The sequence below is a fragment of the Siphateles boraxobius genome, unplaced genomic scaffold (assembly GCF_051911475.1).
Source record: "Siphateles boraxobius isolate OS27281-9 unplaced genomic scaffold, OSU_SipBor_1 6, whole genome shotgun sequence".
Taxonomy (NCBI): Eukaryota; Metazoa; Chordata; class Actinopteri; order Cypriniformes; family Leuciscidae; genus Siphateles; species Siphateles boraxobius.
This window is the reverse complement of record NW_027509186.1, coordinates 26,854,520-26,873,862: the sequence shown is the minus strand read 5'-3', so window position 1 is coordinate 26,873,862 and position 19,343 is coordinate 26,854,520. Positions and strand designations below refer to the sequence as shown.

At 36.8% G+C, this 19,343-nt stretch overlaps 2 protein-coding genes and 2 long non-coding RNA genes across 12 annotated transcripts; 2 read left to right on the top strand and 2 right to left on the bottom strand.

Moving 5' to 3' along the window:
• Positions 1 to 817: 817 nt before the first annotated feature.
• LOC143715647 (uncharacterized) lies at positions 818 to 1,641 on the bottom strand. The gene is made up of 3 exons (XR_013195847.1): positions 1,577 to 1,641; positions 988 to 1,176; positions 818 to 896 (listed from the first exon to the last, which is right to left on the bottom strand). It is a non-coding gene; the product is annotated as an uncharacterized LOC143715647 (long non-coding RNA).
• On the bottom strand, positions 1,630 to 4,313 carry LOC143715648 (uncharacterized). The gene is made up of 3 exons (XR_013195848.1): positions 4,230 to 4,313; positions 1,759 to 1,879; positions 1,630 to 1,664 (listed from the first exon to the last, which is right to left on the bottom strand). It is a non-coding gene; the product is annotated as an uncharacterized LOC143715648 (long non-coding RNA).
• On the top strand, positions 3,331 to 7,363 carry LOC143715646 (uncharacterized). The gene is made up of 8 exons (XM_077207422.1): positions 3,331 to 3,441; positions 3,602 to 3,934; positions 4,028 to 4,069; positions 4,166 to 4,471; positions 4,560 to 4,692; positions 4,783 to 4,826; positions 6,900 to 7,012; positions 7,102 to 7,363. The coding sequence occupies exons 1-8, from the start codon at positions 3,396 to 3,398 to the stop codon at positions 7,240 to 7,242; spliced, it is 1,158 nt and encodes a 385-aa protein (XP_077063537.1). The 5' UTR covers positions 3,331 to 3,395; the 3' UTR covers positions 7,243 to 7,363.
• Positions 7,364 to 8,137: 774 nt separating this feature from the next.
• On the top strand, positions 8,138 to 19,343 carry nrgnb (neurogranin (protein kinase C substrate, RC3) b). Of its 9 annotated transcripts, XM_077208512.1 has the most exons (9): positions 8,138 to 8,158; positions 9,083 to 9,140; positions 9,495 to 9,667; positions 9,867 to 9,937; positions 10,031 to 10,077; positions 10,514 to 12,017; positions 16,685 to 16,883; positions 18,496 to 18,559; positions 18,786 to 19,343. In XM_077208512.1, the coding sequence occupies exons 3-8, from the start codon at positions 9,514 to 9,516 to the stop codon at positions 18,543 to 18,545; spliced, it is 2,025 nt and encodes a 674-aa protein (XP_077064627.1). In that variant the 5' UTR covers positions 8,138 to 8,158; positions 9,083 to 9,140; positions 9,495 to 9,513; the 3' UTR covers positions 18,546 to 18,559; positions 18,786 to 19,343. The 9 variants fall into 9 exon arrangements, with proteins under 9 accessions (XP_077064627.1, XP_077064630.1, XP_077064628.1 ...); XM_077208515.1 differs by having other exon boundaries at positions 16,685 to 16,837; positions 18,496 to 19,343; XM_077208513.1 differs by having other exon boundaries at positions 16,685 to 16,837; positions 18,493 to 19,343.

Genomic DNA, 19,343 nt, shown 5'->3' with positions numbered 1-19,343 from the left:
CTGTTGCAAAAAAACATGCGAAATTCCTGATCGCACAGATTCTGATTAGAATCAGAAGAGTTTTCGCCGCAGAAGAGCTCACTTTAAAGGTACATTCGTGCAATGTTATATTGCTTAATTGTCACATTAGCAAATAGACCCACAGGTAAAATGAAAACTGAGATCACTAAGAATAAGTAAAGCTGTAGGACACTATTAGTACCTGCAGGACAGATTGCACAGTCCCTCTCTCTTTGTAGCCCCTCCTTTGGTCCATAAGTTCCTGCCGGACACTGTATCGCAATATTTGCAACACAGTAATGTCCTGCAAAAGAAACATTAACACTCAAAATTGTGGTATTGAATGTGAGAAGCATGCAGTCCAACCTGAAATACTGCCTCACCTGCAGGACACACAACACAGTCTGATCTTTCTCCGTCTCTGTGTGTCCCAGGAGGACAGGAGATAAGCTGCCTTGACCTCTGACCAAGATGAGACTGTCCCCTTGACCAGACCGGAGTCACTGTATTCCTGTAGGCTAAGGAAGCATTGCATTTTTTACACTTAGTCTGGCCCGGCATGTATGAATATTGATCCACGGGACAAGGAAGAGGTGCAGACATCTTTTTGTTTGGACAGTGGCTTCCTTAAAGAGAAAATTGAATATACTTTAAAGGGATGTACAGTACAAAGAAATTCTGTGTCTGTGTGTGCCTGTTGTGACATTGATGTGCGTGTTTATTTTGGCTTTGACAGGTGCAAGCAAGACATCAAATTGCATGTGAATTAAACATGGGAGTCCATGTTTACCCGCAGGACACAGGTGACATTGAGCACTGCACAGAGTGGAGTAGTAGCCTTCAGCACAGTCAACACACTCCGTCTGGTTGAGGTTTGGCTCTTCTCCAGGGCCACACTAAAATGGTAAAACAAAACAAATAAAAAGGGTTTATGCTACAAAGATGAAATGTAAGATTCACATCAAATTCACATCAGTTTGTAATCACCTTCATTTGAAAGCCCTCTATGCAAACAAAGCCAAAGGGGCATGGCAGGCACTGGGTGAGCCCCTCTGGAGAATACTGTCCTGAGAGACATGCTGTAAGGTTGCCTGATGCACTGTCACAGGAGAAACCAGCAGGACAAAGCTTGCATGCCACACGGTCTTCTGTGCTAACCAAACCTGGGACACAGGGCTTTAATAGACACCAACAATTACACACACACACACACACACACACACACACACACACACACACACACACACACACACGTTGGGTTTTCATGTTTTATGGGGACATTCTATAGACATAATGATTTCATCCTGTAAAAACTATATATTCTATCCCCTATCCCTAAACCTTCCCATCACAGAAAACTTTCTGCATTTTTAGATTTTCAAAAAACATCACTTAGTATGAGCTGTTTTCCACTCGGAACCAAAAAATGCCCCCACAAGGACAAGGTTTTTGCATATTGACATCTTTGTGGAGACATTTAGTACCCATAAGGTAGAGTATATATATATATATATATACATAAATAAATAAATAAATATATAAATTATATAAACTTTTTTTTTATCTGCTAGGATACCTGGCAATCCTGGATACTGCTTTTCCCAGTATAAGGGTTAAACATGCCCGTGGGGCATTTTCTCGGCGCAGACACATTGCCAGGACAGCTGAAATGCCAGGGGAAAAAAAAGATTTTAATGGTTTTCTTTTAGGTTTGATGCAATTACACAAATTCTTCTATAAAACGAAAATCACACGTACAACTGCCCTGCGGGACACTCAATGCAGATCCCTGATGAAAAATAGGTTCCCTCAGGGCATGATATTTGTGTCTGATTACAGCAGATTATACAATCTGACCTCTCAGGCCTCATGTCAGCTCCTGCATCATCAAGATGATAAAAGAATAATTACTAGCTGCATCAGTTATCAATATATCCACACTCGTAACACTTAGAAATGCTTTATCAGTAAACACGTTTCATTTATTTTACACACTAGTCTGTACTGTATGTAACGAATTTCATCTCATGCTGATGATGCCTACCTGATACAAATACATTCCATCTCTGTCTGAAGCCACTCCATGTCACGCAGAAGAAAAATAAAATAAAATATCGGTTCATGCCGATCATTTTTAAGCTCCCAGTTACATCGCAGCGGACTTCTGTCCTCACTCGCTCTATAGCCCCTTTAAGTCCATCAGTGAATAGGGACACCTCAATAATTGAAAGTGAAATTCAAGCCATGTAACTCAATTCCAGTCAGAAGCCAGCGATACACTCACTGGGCAGAACTGTGAACTTTACTGTCTAGAATATCAGTCTGTTTTTTAAACCATGGACTGTACAGGATCTTATTTACCTTCCGATTTCTTAATGTTAGGATAATAAATATTTTACGCCTACATGCACTTACATTTGAATAGACATTCTCCCCAAAATGAATTTTAAAAAAAAGAAAGGATAAAAAGAAATTATCATTTGCAACATTTTTACACTGTGGTACTGATAATTGAAAGTGAATGTAACAATAACAAAAAAAATTCTAAAATAGACTTAAGTTTTTTCCTTTTGATTTTGAAATTAAATTTGACCTGAACATTTCTTCATAATATTCACCCACCCCCTGTTACAGTGCACATTCGAGAAATTGTAACAAAATAAAATAATAAAAAAGGAACATATACATGTAAAATAGCATCCAGTGCAGTGAATGTTAAAATAGATTGTAGGTTTTTGTGGTAATGCGAAGGCACAATGTTTCCTGTTCCTTTACGTTGAAATGGAGCTTCAAACCTCTGCAGCTGCAAACTGTATTAACCTCCAGTTTCCACTGCAAAGCATGAATGTGATCCAGTTAACAGCAGCAATCGGGAGATAAATTAATCAAACTGCTGAGAAAGTCACTTTGATTCATTAACATGGATGTTATCAAGAGTCAGGCTGCGAACCTCTTTAAATATCACTCACGCGATTTCCATTTAAATTGTTTAGATCCATGGAAAATGTTAATTATAGGTAAAAACAACATCTGAGAATAACATCATCATGAATCAAAACCATTGAACCATTTGATTGACCTCCAAATTCCTTAAGAAATACCTTATATTCATTTATTTGTAATATCTATTACATAAATAATGTACATATTATTTTGTTAAATGATCAAACAAAACCACAGTGCTATGCAAATCAAGCTGCAAAAGTCATTTTGCCATGCATCATGATGTACCAACAGCTCAGTTAACCACATTTTTGGAGGCAGTAAAATAAGCCCACCCTATGGGGAGGAGCTTCCCTATGTTTTTCACATATCCTATATACGAATTATCATTTACGCATGCAGATGCAAGCACATGCGAGATATGAACAAGTATCTTGAATGAATGCCAAAACATGTTTCTGATTCCTGTGATGCTGCTTTTACAATTAGGATTACAAGGTAATGTCACTGGAAATGCTATATATCATTTTTATGATAATGAATAAATTATCTATATCTAATGTGGTAAATCAGATATTTCCTTAAAATCTTATTTATTCACTTAAATACTAATATAAGTGTAATTTCTAGTTGCTGTTAACTTTATGGCTCTTCACAGATGCTGTAAGAAGTACGAGTTCTGACATTCAGCCTGAAATTAAGAGTGCAAGACTCCACGAACCATTTACTTTAAATTGTACCTACAACTGTTCCAGTGGATTCGCTCGTGGTTACTGGAAATGGGAAGAAACTAATAATGCTACTCCAGTATGTAGCAAGTGCCACTGGGATCATAAAACATTAACATTAGGAGACATGTGCACTGTGAGCATATACACAGCTCATCTAATTATAGAGCAAACGCATTATAACTATTCTTGCTTTTCTGAAGAGAGTGACAAACCGGGCATTCCTTGGAAAAAAGAGCTTCTGGTAATGCTGCAAGTTCACGGTAAGATGTGTTTGAGTTTATCGTTTATGATGAATAACATGAATGAATTCATCCCAGGCCTTTTCTCACTATGTGCAATAATGCTTCATATAGATGAATCCAAAGAACAAGTAACTCCTCGTACAGGACTAGCTGGTGAGTCTGTGAGTTGTGTATCTATAAGGATAGTTCTACTTACTGTGCTATTTTTAAGACTATTGTTTTGTATTATTTTTGTGTCCCTGTGTCTAGATCTAGGTCCATCTTTGAGAGTAAAGTCGTATAGGGGTCAGGAGGAGTCAGATGAGGTACTTACATCATTTTCCACTATCGAAGTGATGGCAGGAACTTCACTCATACTTCACTGTGTTGCCGATGACATCAAACACTGTGAGGTCCAGTGGGTCAGAGAAAACAGTACCCTCCATTTGACCTTAAAAAATGACAGTGCAATACAGTGGAGTGAAATCAAAGGAGAGGATAGTGGACGATACAGGTGCCAAACTAAAGGGACTTGCACACACCAGGCTTTCACTGTGGATATAGAGGTTAACACAGGTGAGTGTTGTACACTTCCAAAAATATATCAACACATTTTCAGATTCACATAAAATACAGTCCATCAAGTCAGCATTTTGCCATACAGATGGATTCACCTGGGCCAAGGTCTTCGCAGCTTTTGCAGTGTCTGCAGTGATTGTCCTGACGGCCCATCTGGTTTATCTGTGCTACAGAAGAGGGTGTAAGATAATGGAATCCACTAACATAGTCCATGAAAGGTAATGCACAATTGTATATGTAAAATTAATCCTTACGAAGTAGCAAAACATATCAAATATCTTTCACCAGCAGTATCTGGTCTCTTGCAGGGATCCATCCAGAAATGCTGTGGTGATGAGGTCAATTGCTCAAGGTCTCTCTCAATTTAAAAACATTAAAATAAAAATAAAATATACATATATACTGTGCACACATACATACACAACACTACCATTCAAAAGTTTTATATTAGCTTTATAAATGAATACTTTTATTCAGCAAGGGTGCATTAAAATGATCAAAAGTGACAGTAAAGAAAGACAAAAATAGTGCTTTTCTGATTTTCAATTGATCAAAGAATCCTAAAAAATCTGTTTAACAACTGTATGCTATTCAACATTGATAACAATAGACTAAGGAATGTTTCTTGAGCACCAAATCATCACATTCGAATAATTTCTGAAGGATCATGCGAGACTGAATACTGGAGTCTTTCCATCACAGGAATAAATGACATTTTAATATAGCCTATATTCAAATAGAAAACAGTTGTTTTTAGTTGCTGCACGATTAATATCGCAATCACGACGTCAAGCCTATGCGATTATATGACGCAAAATGCCGCCATTTTATGAAACATATAAGTGCATGTGTGGACATGACAAACCATTCTCTCTGAGCTGTTTGTTCATTTTCTACACCGCTGATAAAAAGACCAGACAGTTGCAGTTTACGCAGTGGCACGTGTGGTCACGTCGTGACATTCTCCGGTGTGCAGCGATGGATGCCGAGCAGACGGACACTGAACTGGTGGCCAGAAAAAAAATAACATACCTCTGTTATATGGCGATCATTTGGCTATAAGATAACCGACAATGAGCAGAGAGAGCAGGGCTGCAAACTCTCACTCATTTAGCGTGAGACTCACTCAATTGACACCTTTCACAAGCTCTCAAGCCACACATCCATTTTCTCACGCAGAGAAAAATCGCAAAGCAAAGAGGACACGACAGACTACTGAGAAGGTTACTTTTGATATTAAACTAATTCTCTACTCTCATATTCTGTCAAATTTATTACGAAATTCAAACAATAGCGTTTTGGCGCTTGTAGCCTAAATGTGACGAGATCATGAACCGAACATCTCATAGCCTACTCTAGTTAACAGTAAATAAACACGAATCAACAATATGTCTGTTGAAAGATACAATACAACTTACCGAAATGTTTACGCCTCATACATAATGATAATAACGATCAATCAGTGTTTTCAAGGGGTCAATAAAACAGCTAGAGAACATGTCACATAATGTTACATTTACCTCAGGAAAGCCATTTGATAGCAAGTTATTGGTAGACAAATTATATATAGAGAGGAGCATTTAGCTAAATATGTGCACTATATTAAATATTTTTATTTATTTTTTACTTATTAAAATATTGTAACGTTGTTATTATAGGCTAGTAAAAACCACAATATTTAATTTGAGTTGTTATTTGTAGCCTTTAATAATAATACCAGCATAAATAAAAACAGTAGCAAACAAGTCATTGTACCTACCATGTTGTCACTAAACTTAACAAAATTATGTTTAATACCAAATGTTTTGACAATCACAATACACTTAGGCTACTCCAAAAATGATCCACAGACTGAGTTTAGACAAAGCATATGTTACATCCTGTCTCTGCTTGTCTGGACACAATGTTCAAAATATCTTATTTTCATGAGCATACAAATGTTGTTATTTATTGTTTCATTTATTTTATGCTATTGTACTATTGAGACAATAACAAGTTTGCAGTAATGCAAAGATGTCATTATTTAATTTTGTAAAAAAAATATTATTTCAATTTGAAAACACTGTGCATTTAGTTGTTGTTGCTAGTTTGAGTTGAGAAATACACATTTCAGCATCATCACTAATCTGTGTGTGCATTTTTCTTTTGACTCATGAAACCATTTGTTTATTATATTGCAATATTGACCTCAAGAATCACAATATGACATTTTCTCCAAATCATGCAGCCCTAGTTGTTTTAAATTGTAATAATATTTCACAATATCACAGTTTCACTTTATTTTTGTTCAATAAATGCAGCCTTGGTGAGCAGAAGTGACTTCTTTCATAAACATTACAAAATCTTACCAACCCCAAACTTACACTCTTCTGGAGAAAGTTTGAATGGCAGTGATTCAAGAGTTAACTTTTTTTTTTATTCCCAGACAGCACGAGTGATCATGAAGTCCCTTACGCTGATATTGTGATCTCTGTGAGGGGATCCAGCAATCCGGATCTATCTGATACCTTTACCCAGACTTCAAAAAACCAAAGACCGGTGACAAAAATATATTATAAATAAATACAAGTATGTATAATTGCATGGTGCATGGAACTGATGAGTAACAGTGTGAATGTGTTTTGCAGAGATGGAGAGATGAGGCCAGAGCAGGACTACTGCATGCTTCAGCTGACAGACTGCACATCCACTCTAAAGAGGTCACTAGAAAATTAAGCACAACGTCTGAATATGCTGTAATTACCTACTCCTCTGAGGCTCTTAGTTAGTTACTTCAAAATTTCTCTAATAAAGAATAAGGCAAAATGTGAAAATCTTGAATAGCTGTCTTCACAATTGTTGTTAACTGCAATTAAAAACCATTAAAATTTGAATGCTTGTGTAGACTTATTTGTGTGTCATGCTTTTATATTCTTGAAGGAAATTATTATTGTATCACATTTGTTTTGCAACTCATAAAATTAATATATATATTAAAAAAAATTGTTTTTTTTGCTTTGTAGGCATAATTGCATTTTTTTACCAGGAAGATCTGTATGACTTTAAGGCGTAATGAAACGGAAGTTGCGATAGCCTTTATTTACCCCATCAATTGTAACTTATACAAGTAAAACAGCTTCTCGAACAAGAAAAAATGTAGGGCAGGACTTAATTTTGGTTGTGGTTCGCTATTGCTGTGATGTCATGTGAGTGACAGGTTTGTCCCACCCTCAGGTCAGTAAACAAGTCATCAGAGAAGAGAAGAAAAGACACTGCCCATGAATTTAAAAAATAATACTAATGATGTGCACACATAAGCCGTGTTTAATAAATACTAAAATATAGTTTGGAACTGATTATGGTATACCATACATTTTTTTTATAATTTTGATTTCATGGAGACTTCAAAAGAATGTTTTTTTTTTAAGGAATTTATTTGAGTTAGTTTAAATTTCAATTACAAAAATGTGTTTTTCTTTCCAATAGTAAAAAAAAAAGTTCAAACCCGTCTTAAATTAAAATCCTTTTAGTGAATTCCAGGGGGAACGTGCCCCCAAACCATCCTACACCCTACATGGGTAGACGTTGCAGGGAACTGCCTAGTACTACCACTGATAAAGGAAAGGTTAGAAAACTTAGAAACGCCATTGAATTCGTTCACACTTCACAAATGCAGAGAGGTTAGTACAACGAAGGGTGTTTAAGGTAGGCTATAAGGTCAAAAACATTGGCATATTAGTTCTGTTAGCTATTGTTTTGATACTGTTTGAAAATATCTTTACCTGCAGTATTCGTTGCTGCAAAAGCAGCCAGGTGTTGAATTTCATGAACTTCATCGATGAACGACAGAATGCATTTGCAGTTTTGGTTTTAATTGATTGCAGGTACATATCAACTTCAACCTTTGTTTTTGTTCTTTGTAAGAACACCAAACCAGGTGTTGTTGGGAACTGTTCGAATGATTCAGACTGAAATGTGAATCGATTTAGAAGTTTAGAACAAGTTGACTCGCGATTCGCGAATCGAGCATGCAAGAGCAGACAGAAAATATGAGACACATAGCTGAAATATTGTGAGGGGAAATGTTTCTCAGTTAATCCTGACGAATTGACCTGAGTAAAATCACCTGTTACCCATAGCTAAATTAATGCTTCCGAATACCCAGCAATTCGATTCTTAAATTCTACTGAACGCTTTTTAACGTTTTGTTTAATGTTTGGCTGTAAATAAATAAATAAATAAATGTTTCTTTAGTACCTACACCTCTGATCGAGGCTCTTAGTTAGTTACTTCAAAAATTTCTCTAATAAAGAATAAGGCAAAATGTGAAAATCTTGAATAGCTGTTTTCACAATTGTTGTTAACTGCAATTAAAAACCATTAAAATGTGAATGCTTGTGTAGACTTATTTGTGTGTCATGCTTTTATATTCTTGAAGGAAATTATTATTGTATCACATTTGTTTTGCAACTCATAAAATTATCTTATATATATATATATATATATATATATATATATATATATATATATATATATATATATATATATATATATATATATATATATATATATATATATATATTAACTTACTTGAATCTGAATTGTTTTGACCCTCTCCGCTTTCGGTAGTTGGAACCATGTGCTGGTTGCATAGCAACGGTTGACAACATTCAGCTCGTTTTAACCGGTAAGATACATCACGCCAGTCCACCTTGCAAAATGATTAAATTGTGACTACCGATTTAACCAAACAGGAAAATGTGGGTTTGACAGAACAATTGTTAGAATATGCCGTTAATTTTACTGATAAAAAACCCCGTCTGTTTGTCTTTCATCTTGATGACTTAGCACAACATAATGTCAATGCCAGTATGTGTATGTTATGCAGTAAAACTAAACATCTTGATGAGATTAAACTAAGTAGTTGTAATAAGTTATTTTGTGGGAAATTAGTTATAAATTAGCCTTAGTGTCAACACCATTAATTGTTAATGAATGTGTCTTTTCCCTATTTTTTTTTTTACTTATAACGTTACATCAGACTTGAAGTGCTGTATAAGATGTCTGTTCCCTTCTCCAACACAAACCTGCGGATCCCTAAAGGTTTTGGGAATTTATTGGAGGGTCTTGCCAGAGAAGTGTTGAGAGACCAGCCTGGGGACATCCCTACCTTTGCTGCTCTCTACTTCACAGAGCTTCTTAAAGCCAGAGAAGGTGACTGAGCGGGTTTCCCTTGATCCTGATGTTTAATAGTTTATGATGATAATATGAGTTACTCATATACAGTATGAGTTAGTCATTGCTAGCTTATACAGTATGTCTTTGCCCAAGGCAGAAATTGTTTTGTTTGCAATGGCTATTAAATCTATATAGTTAATGCATGCTTGAACATAATTAATGTGTTTTGTTCCAGAAAGTGGCCTCGATCCAGCAGAATGGGGTGCAAAGATGGAAGATAGGTTCTACAATAATCACTCGTTTAAGGTATCTAAAAAATAAGACAAAACTCTGAACCTTTACATTATTTTACAGTTATTCCTTCTAACATGCAAGTGTTGTTTGTTCTTTTCAAAACAGGGCACATCAATACAAGGAAAATCCATTTTACCTAAAATAAATATAAGGTGTGTGGATGAGAAAATGTGATTTCACTCTTTCACTCTCCCTAACAGTTATCCAGATGAGAGAAGAATCAAAATGAAGACAGACTGAAGTGAAGACAGAGTGAGATTTTAGATGAAAATTTAGACAATAAAACTTGTAGTTTTGGTTTGATTTCCTTTATTCTGGTTGTACATTCTTGCAGTGCAGCAGGTTTAAAACATTAGTGTAGGATGAAGCTCTGCGGGTGGCTCTCCGTCTCTGAGGCAGGGCTTCGATAATTGATCAAGCAGAGGGCGGCTTTCGGACGATTGATTGCAGTGTCAGAGCACAGATATGCATCTGGGTTGTACATAAGGATTCATTTATTACTCCTGTTGTACTTGTTTGTGCTTTTATTTACTTGCATTATTAATCACTGGTGCATATAAAATTACCTTCTTACATGTCAATTTTCAGAAACAACACTGGCCGTTCTGAAACTTTTGGAAACAATGAAACCCAACGTTCTGCATTAAAAGACCTCAACACTAATAACTCAGAGGACACTGAAGTAAAGCAAAAATATGAGTTAGAAAAGAAGCTCGATGAGGAATCCAGTGAGAGGGAAGACAGACCTGCTGCAGATATTCCCTATGTGGGAACAGCAGATGTTGATATATGTGCTCAAGAGCTGAAGGACCCCAGCGGGATTCTAGAACAAACATCAGAAGTAATGAAAGATGAAGAGATCGCAAAAGAAGCTGTAGGTGTTGATATCTGCGGGTCCGAACTTGAGCCTACACCTCTGCCGGCCTTTGGTGGTCTAGCAAATGTGGACGTATGTGCTGAAGAGATAAGCCACCCATCTGAATCCACTGAGACCAACAGAGACCTGGGAAGTCCAAATCCATTCCCTCCGAATGGAGAACAGTCAGAATCACAAGATGAATCTTTTGTTGAAACCCCTTCACATATTGAGCAAGATGCAGGCAAACCACCAAATGAAATGTCTGATGATGATGACGATGATGATGGCCATATTGAAGATGCTGAACAGGGAGTCTCAGAAATGGTTGATACTTTATTAGAAGTCACTGACTCGAAGAAAAAGAGCACTGAGCAGGTTTATGTGGAGGATTCAGCAAAAAGTACAATTGAAAAAGATTTTACTGAAAGTGCAGTTGAAGCAGGGCAGGAATCAGAGGAGAATATTGAAGAAAATGTTGACTTACCAGACAATGAAGATCAGGAAGAGGCCAATCATGAGTACAGCAGCACCAATGACTTTGTAGAAGATGTAGCTGATTCCACATCTGATATCAATAGTAAATCACTGATGGAAATGAAAGACGCATATATTGACTACGGTGATGAAACAAATGAAAGTAAAAGTGAAGTCATAGATGTTCTAGATGAAGCTGACCATCAGGTTTCTAATTATACAGGTGAGCATGAAGCTGAGAACAGCACTGATGAACAGAGTACATCTAAATATATTGATGCAATTGAGGAAGACCTGCTAGAAACACAAAAGCCAGTTTCCCAACTAAACAACAGTGAATCGGAAGTAACAAAGGACATGATAAGCAATGAAATTTTAAACACTGATGTAATGGAAGCTTCTGAGAAAGATCTAAACACAGAGAATGTAAATGAAGGGAGTGATCTTGACAGTGATGGCTGTGATGCTGAAGAGATGGATCCAGACATTTTAAACATACCTCAGCAAAATATGGTGAAAACTGAGGAGGAGGAGGATGATGGAACCCATGATACTGAACCAAAGCAAGCTGAAGAAGCTGAGCCCAGGCCTTTAGAGAGAGAAACAGAGGTTATCGGTGAAGAACATCCTACAGAGTTACAAGAACAAACTGAGAATGATGCAGATCAGGAGGATCAGTTGGAGGAGCAAAGAGATAAAAGCCAGGAATCAACACTTGAAAGTGAGAACCAGGAGAATCCTAACAGCAGTGAACCAAAGGTACTTTTTCTTTTTTCTTTCACTCCCTTCCCATTTGATAAAGAAAAAGTATGGTATTTGTATAAAAAAATATGGGTTGCATAATTTATATTTTATGTTGTGATAGAAGCCTCATCCTAAGGCTGGCCGAATAATCAAATTTTATTTTGAATTAGGTTTTTTGTCGTAAAACATCTGAGAGATACAACAATTATTGTGCCACATTCCATTTTGCAATGATGCTCTCGATCGGTCTTGTTTAATAAATCCAGCGCACCCCTTTGCTTTACAGCTGTGTGCCTCGCTCCTCCCTAAATGTTTAGTAGTTTTCAATAGGCTGTGGAAGTGCACTACAACAACAATGATCTTATTTATTTTGATCTAATTTATTTTTATTTTATTATGTTATTTAATTTTTACATTTATTTTTTTTATTTGTTTTTCTGTTTTTCTATATTTAAACTTCAAGGAAAGGCACTCTCAATAATACTTTAATTATACAATTTAAAAAAGAAAAATCCCAATAAATGCAGTATGTTTCCAAAACCACTAAGTAATAGTGGTAAATAAACATGATCTTAAAGAAATAGTTCACCCAAAATAAAAATTTAAATTATCCCATAATTTACTCACCCTCAAGCCATCCTAGGTGTATATGACTTTCTTCTTTCAGCCAAACCCAATCGCAGTTATATTAAAAAAATATCCTGGCGTTTACCAGCTTTGTAATGGCACTGAATTGCACCCGAGTTTTACAGCCATTACAATGCTTTAATATAACTTAGATTGTGTTCGGCTAAAAGAAGAAAGCCATATACACCTAGGATGGCTTGAGAGTGAATAAAGTATTGGGTAAATTTCATTTTTTGGTGAACTATTCCTTTAATATTTACCAAAATAATCATGATTATGATTTTTGCCACAATCAAAAAGTCCTACGTAATCCTTAACTTGGATTAAGACTGTTCCTTTTATTGTCCCAAGTTAATAAGTAAAAATAAAATCTTCAAGGACATGTCTGATCAACAGCATGGCTCTGTTCCTCTCTGGAGAACAGTGATTGAAGATGTCCTGAAATAGTCCAGCTGGTGAGTACAAGACCGCAAGAGTAAAAAAAAAGCTCAAACTATACATACATCTTACATCATATAAACAGTATGCATAAACTTAAAGAAATGTTTGCAAAATTTCATAAAGAGATGTTCAAAAAGAAGTTTAGATCTTCTACCAAGAGGCCAGAACCGAATCCATATGCTTATTTAAAGGGGTTCGAAGGAGACGGATTTGGTGGTGTTTCCATGGAAACATTTTTACCGACCATTTATCTGAGAGAGAAACTGATCTAGATTTTGGAGTTGTGTGATGTGTTTCCAAAGAAACATAATACTGTATGCATCCAATTAGCTGCTTCACTTTTCAATCCTTGGTCCGAACTGCAGTTTTTCAAGTTCTGTAGGGGTTAATTAGACACACGCACTAAAGCAATGCTCTCTTCCTCTCACTCCAATGTAGGTCATCTAACCTGACCTATATCAACTCTTGTCCAATGACTTTATATGCTGTAGGAGGGGCAAGGGAATCATGTAGTTTCTATTTTCAGGAACAATATTCATGGCCATCATCAATCTCTGGCATGACTGTAAAGTCACCTCATCTTCTTCTAGGAAACTCTGTTTTAACACTTCCATGCTCTGTGAACCGACTTTATTAGCTCCCAGCCTTACACATCCAACAGATGCCAAGAAAAGAGAAGTGATACCATTACAGCACAGAGCTGCAGGTTCTCTCTTTAATCTTGGTAGGGTAGGAGGCAGGAGATGGAGCACTGTTCTAGAGAAATAAAGGGCAATGGATTTACTGTTTGTCTAACTCTACAGTATATTGCCACTGGGTGGAGGAGGCAGGGACTGTATGGGACTGACTGAGATGTGGGGGGCTGCTTCTAGTTTTTTCTTAGTTTATGCTGATAACCTTCAGCAATAATTTGGACTGTGCATATTAGAAGTAATGTAATATATTTGGTTTAGAGCATGGTGTGTCGCTTTTCTATCTCATTTTTCTCCACTGCAAGGCTAAACCAAGAACCTCTGATCCTTTTGGTAGCTGGTGACAGGAAAGTATCAATAATGGCGCTGTAAACGTCAACATGTAAAAAAAAATATTTGCAACGAGTAAAGACCGACCTGTCAGTGGTGTCAAAATGATAATGCTCGCGCACGCTCTCTCTCTCTCTCTCTCTCTCTCTCTCTCTCTCTCTCTCTCTCTCTCTCTCTCTCTCTCTCTCTCTCTAGCGCGGGCGCGTCTCTCTCTCTCTCTCTCTCTCTCTCTCTCTCTCTCTCTCTCTCTCTCTCTCTCTAGCGCGGGCGCGTTCTCTCTCTCTCTCTCTCTCTCTCTCTCTCTCTCTCTCTCTAGCGCGGGCGCGTTCTCTCTCTCTCTCTCTCTCTCTCTCTCTCTCTCTCTCTCTCTCTCTCTCTCTCTCTCTCTCTCTCTCTCTCTCTCTCTCTCTCTCTCTCTCTCTCTCTCTCTATCTATCCTCCCACCCTAAAAGACTCTGAATTATAAGGATAGTAGGAGGAGAGGAGTATTCGACCAAGGTATTTGCCCTGTGAAGAGGTTTACGCTCTGTTGCACTTGCACGAGACGAAAACACGTTTATCAGCCTCTGTACTTGCGCGTCATGGATTGTCATGTCGTAAGTACTGACAACTTTAATCGATTTTTTGTGTGTGTGTGTTATAGTAGCCTACATATAAATATTAAAAATATTAAACAGATTTTTTTTTTAAACTGAACCAGTTTGATAATGAATGAGTGGTACGTGGAAACATTCTTTAACCTTTTCTTTGCTTGTTTAGGAAATAGTCACGTTAAACTTATTTAGCAGATACGTGTTCGTTTTGGAACTTTATTCAATGGCGGTAAATTTCATGTTCTTGTTCAGAACGGATTTGTGGGTTTATGCATATTTTGTGGTCATTATCATTTCACTCTTTTTAGCCGTTTACTTTTCATGCCTTGAAAAGCATTTAAGTAGATACAGTTTTATGCTCTAGGGTGGGTTCCAAATATCCAAATATTTTGTTTGTGTTGTTATTAGACTAGTATTATATCAAATGTATTTATCAACTGAATTTACAAGCTGTAGACACAAAAAAATGTATGATTGAAAAAATAATAATGGAATGAAAGTTAATATTATGGTGGCCATATAGCTATGCAGATTTATTTATTTATTTAAATTTATTTTATTTCCTTTTTATATCCGATTACTATATTGGATTTTTTTGGAAGAATTATTTTTTACCAAGTAGGCCTAGTTCTTTTCTTTTAAGTAGTTGGTATCACCAATATTAATCAAAAATATAAGCCAGTAAAGGGTGTGGCTATAATCGCATAATGGACTAGGCTAATTTTAATGAATTTTAGTAGGCTAAATGTATCATTTTTCTTGTTTTGTATGCCATGTTTGGTCGGAAGTCGGCATGTGAGTAAATTTTTTTAAAATGTGTCTGTCATCAGCTGCCAATCAGCTTTCAGTACCCATTAAGGTTAACTGGCCAATTCACTATCCTGTTTAGATAGAAAGTGGCATTATAAAGTGGTATTATTATAAGTGTAGTATGAATTGGTGTTAACAATAACAAATTTGTGAGCTCATGGGCTAAAGAGGTCTATGTACCTCAATAATTTCTGCTTGCTGTTTATGCATATGACAAGTCTTTCATAATTTAAATGGACTGGTATAGACATGGGAACGGCTTGTGACTGCAGTTTCATTAGAGATGATCCATGGGTAAGCATACACAGCGTCTGAGGAAGCAGTAAAATGAACAGATGCTTATTTATAGGGAATTGTGGAACACCTCTGCTTGTGGCCATGTATGAGCATGTTGGCAAAATGCTTGTTTATTATGAAAAGAGGCTGATTCTTAGTTCAAAAGTGGGTGGACAGGGTTTTACATGGACTTCTGCTCATATTTTTCACTCAAGCTGTTTAAAGACTGCCAACCAACCTCTGCTGAGCCATTATACATATGCTATGTTGGTTGTTGTGGGAGAAAGCATGTGGTTTCACAGCTTCAGGAAGACATAAAGAGACAAATAACATCACATCCCACCACACACTCTTTAATGATGTGTGATGACACGCTTCACAGAGCGCAGAAAGCTGGTCACAGTTGGTCTTTGCGTTTTGGTGGTTAGGCTTTATTACATTTCTATTCATTTTATTTTCTTTAGGTACAGGTAATAGGTTTCTCACACTCTTAAAAACAGAACTTCTTTGTATAGTTCCATGAAGAACTTTTAACATTTATGGACCCTTTCCATTTCACAAAAGGTGTTTTATAGTGGAAAAGGGTTCTTCGGATTATTAAAATTTTCTTCACACTAAGAAAAAAATGTTTCCGGTTATTTTAAAAACCGGTCACTGAAAGGTTCTATTGATATACCAACATGATCATTCAGTTGGTGATTGTAGATGTGCAGGAGAAGCTGGTCCTATAAAAAGTTTCTTTGGAGCTGATGCATAGTGATTCATTGCAAGGGGGCTTAAATGGGCAGGAGATACATCATGCTAAACCCACTAGGGTGGTATGTAAGATCTCAGTGGATTCTGAATGATTTTATGAAAGAGCAAAATCAATATGCAATACACTCCTGCTGAAATTATTGTTCATCCCTGGTAGGAGGAATGCAGCCAGCCACAAGAGGAAGAGGACATCATGGACATCCCATTGGATGACCCAGAGGCCAATAAGGCGGCCGCCAAAATCCAGGCCGGCTTCCGTGGTCATATGACCCGGAAGAAGATGAAACCTGGGGAAAAGCCTAATGAGGAGGTGAGCAGCAGTGGTGAGGCCCTCAACGGCAGCCAAGGGGACTCAGGTCAGTCACTGTCCCCAACAGTCAAAGAGATATGACTCAACACCATCCCACATGGTGCAGAGGTCGCCAGCTATTTTGATCCTACTCAGCTTGGCAAGACGCTTTAGAACTCTCACAGATCCTTGCAGAATTTGGCTTTGAGATCTGAAGTAAACAATTAGAGCTTTGAACTTTAATGAGAGTTCAAGAGTAGGTTGAATCAACCCTTTTTCTGTAATGTGTACCAAAGATTTAGAATCAAAAATATGAAAATATTGTGACCACTATAGCATATGAAAAAAAAAACATCATCAAATCAAAAATGTAACAGTATGAAAAATCCATCAGTTATGTTTAATGAGTCATATCTTTATACTGAGTAAACATAATACATGCCCAAGTGTGCTTTTTAATTACCCTCTAAGTGCTATGGATAATAATTTTCTTAATCAAGTAATTATTAATGAGCACATCTATCATTTTCCCTGATTGTGAAAACAGATCTTTCAAATCCAATTTCTTTTGAGGGTGGCTTAAGCCTCCACGATTGCAGGACTCAATATTAAAGCCTTGCGCAGATTTATCCCCCTTTCAATTTTCTTTCGGGTAATGTGTTTTGTTCTGCACAAAATGTTTTAGAGATGCTAGATAAACTGTTTCCCTCTGTATGTATGCAAATGGTTCTCGATAGTTGATCCCCAGAGGTGTGTTGAGATTCTAATTTGAAGCAACAAATAGGCCAGCGCTGATGGAAAGACCATTAATGTTCTCACAGCTTCAATCTGAACTACCTTCATCTGCGTCATCCTTTGAGGAGGAACCAAGCAAATCTGGTCATTTGATGTAAAAATTGGGGCAAGCAATAAGAATGAAGGTGTCCTTCCAAACTCCAGCAAGCCCCAAATATCTCTCCTTCAGCTGTGCCGCTCCACTCTTCCCCACCTCTGTGCCGAATTTAGGCCTTTCCCGAGCAACATCAACCCAGTTCTCGGTTGCTAAGCATTTTATGTATGTAAGTGTTATTTATATCCTCAGGTGCATCTGCATCTCCAAAATGAGGCTGTGCTCTGTTTTACTTCGACAAAAAGACCGGCCAAGATCAACTCATATTCTGACAAAATAAAATCAATAAATAAAGCTTTGTTTCATATATTTTGTAATGAATGCCTAGCAATCAAGCACTATCAAGCAAAATTACTACTCAGTAATTTTGTCTTGTTTTCCAGTACAGATATCAAAACATTCTTAAATCAAGATACATTTACTTGAGAAGCAAAATGACTTAAGATATTAAATCTAGCTTTCTTCTCAAAATTTTATGAGTTTATGCTTAAAACAAGAAAAACATATTTTAAGATCTGTTCATTGAAAGGTTCTTTGGGAAAGCGAAAATAGTTCTTCTGTGCCATCTCCGCATAAACTGCTCTTTTGGAACCTTTATTTTTAAAAGTGTATTCTTTTAGATATATATATATTTTTTTAGATATTTGTAATGTAAAACTACAAAAAAAAATATTGCAGCGAGTGTTACATCGTCACCCTGTTAATTCATAGTTGACTAGACAGCTGTTTGTTGACAACCTGAAATATTCAAGTACTGTAAACCTAATAAAAGTGTGTGTTTTGCAAGCAGGGGGAACAGACGGAGTAGAGACAGATGCCACATCTGGTCCAGAGCAATGAAGACCTTTCTCAAGGTGGATGGCTTATAGGACGCTTTCTCCAGGGAATTTTTTTTTGTGTGTGTGTGTGTGTGTATGCGTGTGTGTGTGTGTGTGTGTGTGTGTGTGTGTGTGTGTGTGTGTGTGTGTGTGTGTGTGTGTGTGTGTGTGTGTGTGTGTGTGTGTGTGTGTGTGTGTGTGTCGACAAAAATAATGTCATCTGATGTGTGAACTCTTTCTCTATTTTCTTCTGCTTATCCAGTCTGGGTGAATTTCTGCTCCAGCATGATTTTGCATCCCACAAAAGGCATCTGTATAATGTATATCTGATATTTGTACGAGAATTTAACACAGGCTTCTTCAGTCAGACAGTTAAGTAGACTTAAAATAATGCATCATGATTGAGTTTTGTCATTTTTGTTACTAGATATTCCTTTTCTCTGGTAGTATGTTTATGATTGCCTTGATTTAACCATGTAGCCACTATCACGTTAAGATGTGAAATTTGTTTATTGTCATGTAATGGAATGTTATCAGTTGTTTATAATTGTGTTGACTGTTTGTTTGGTTTGCATCCTGTAATATGTTGAAATCAGAGCTTCCAAAGCAGCGTATGGCATGGCTAGATCTACTTATTTATTTTAATTTACTTTAATTTGTTAAATGATTTATTCTTTCTTTAAGGTAGTGCATATCATTAGAAGTATAGAAATTGAGTTAACAGCTTAATGAGTGATATGAGTGATATAATCACCCTGCATGTTGACATCAGCATCGAGCTCTGTATCAGTTGAAAAGCAAATAAAAGCTCAGAAATGTG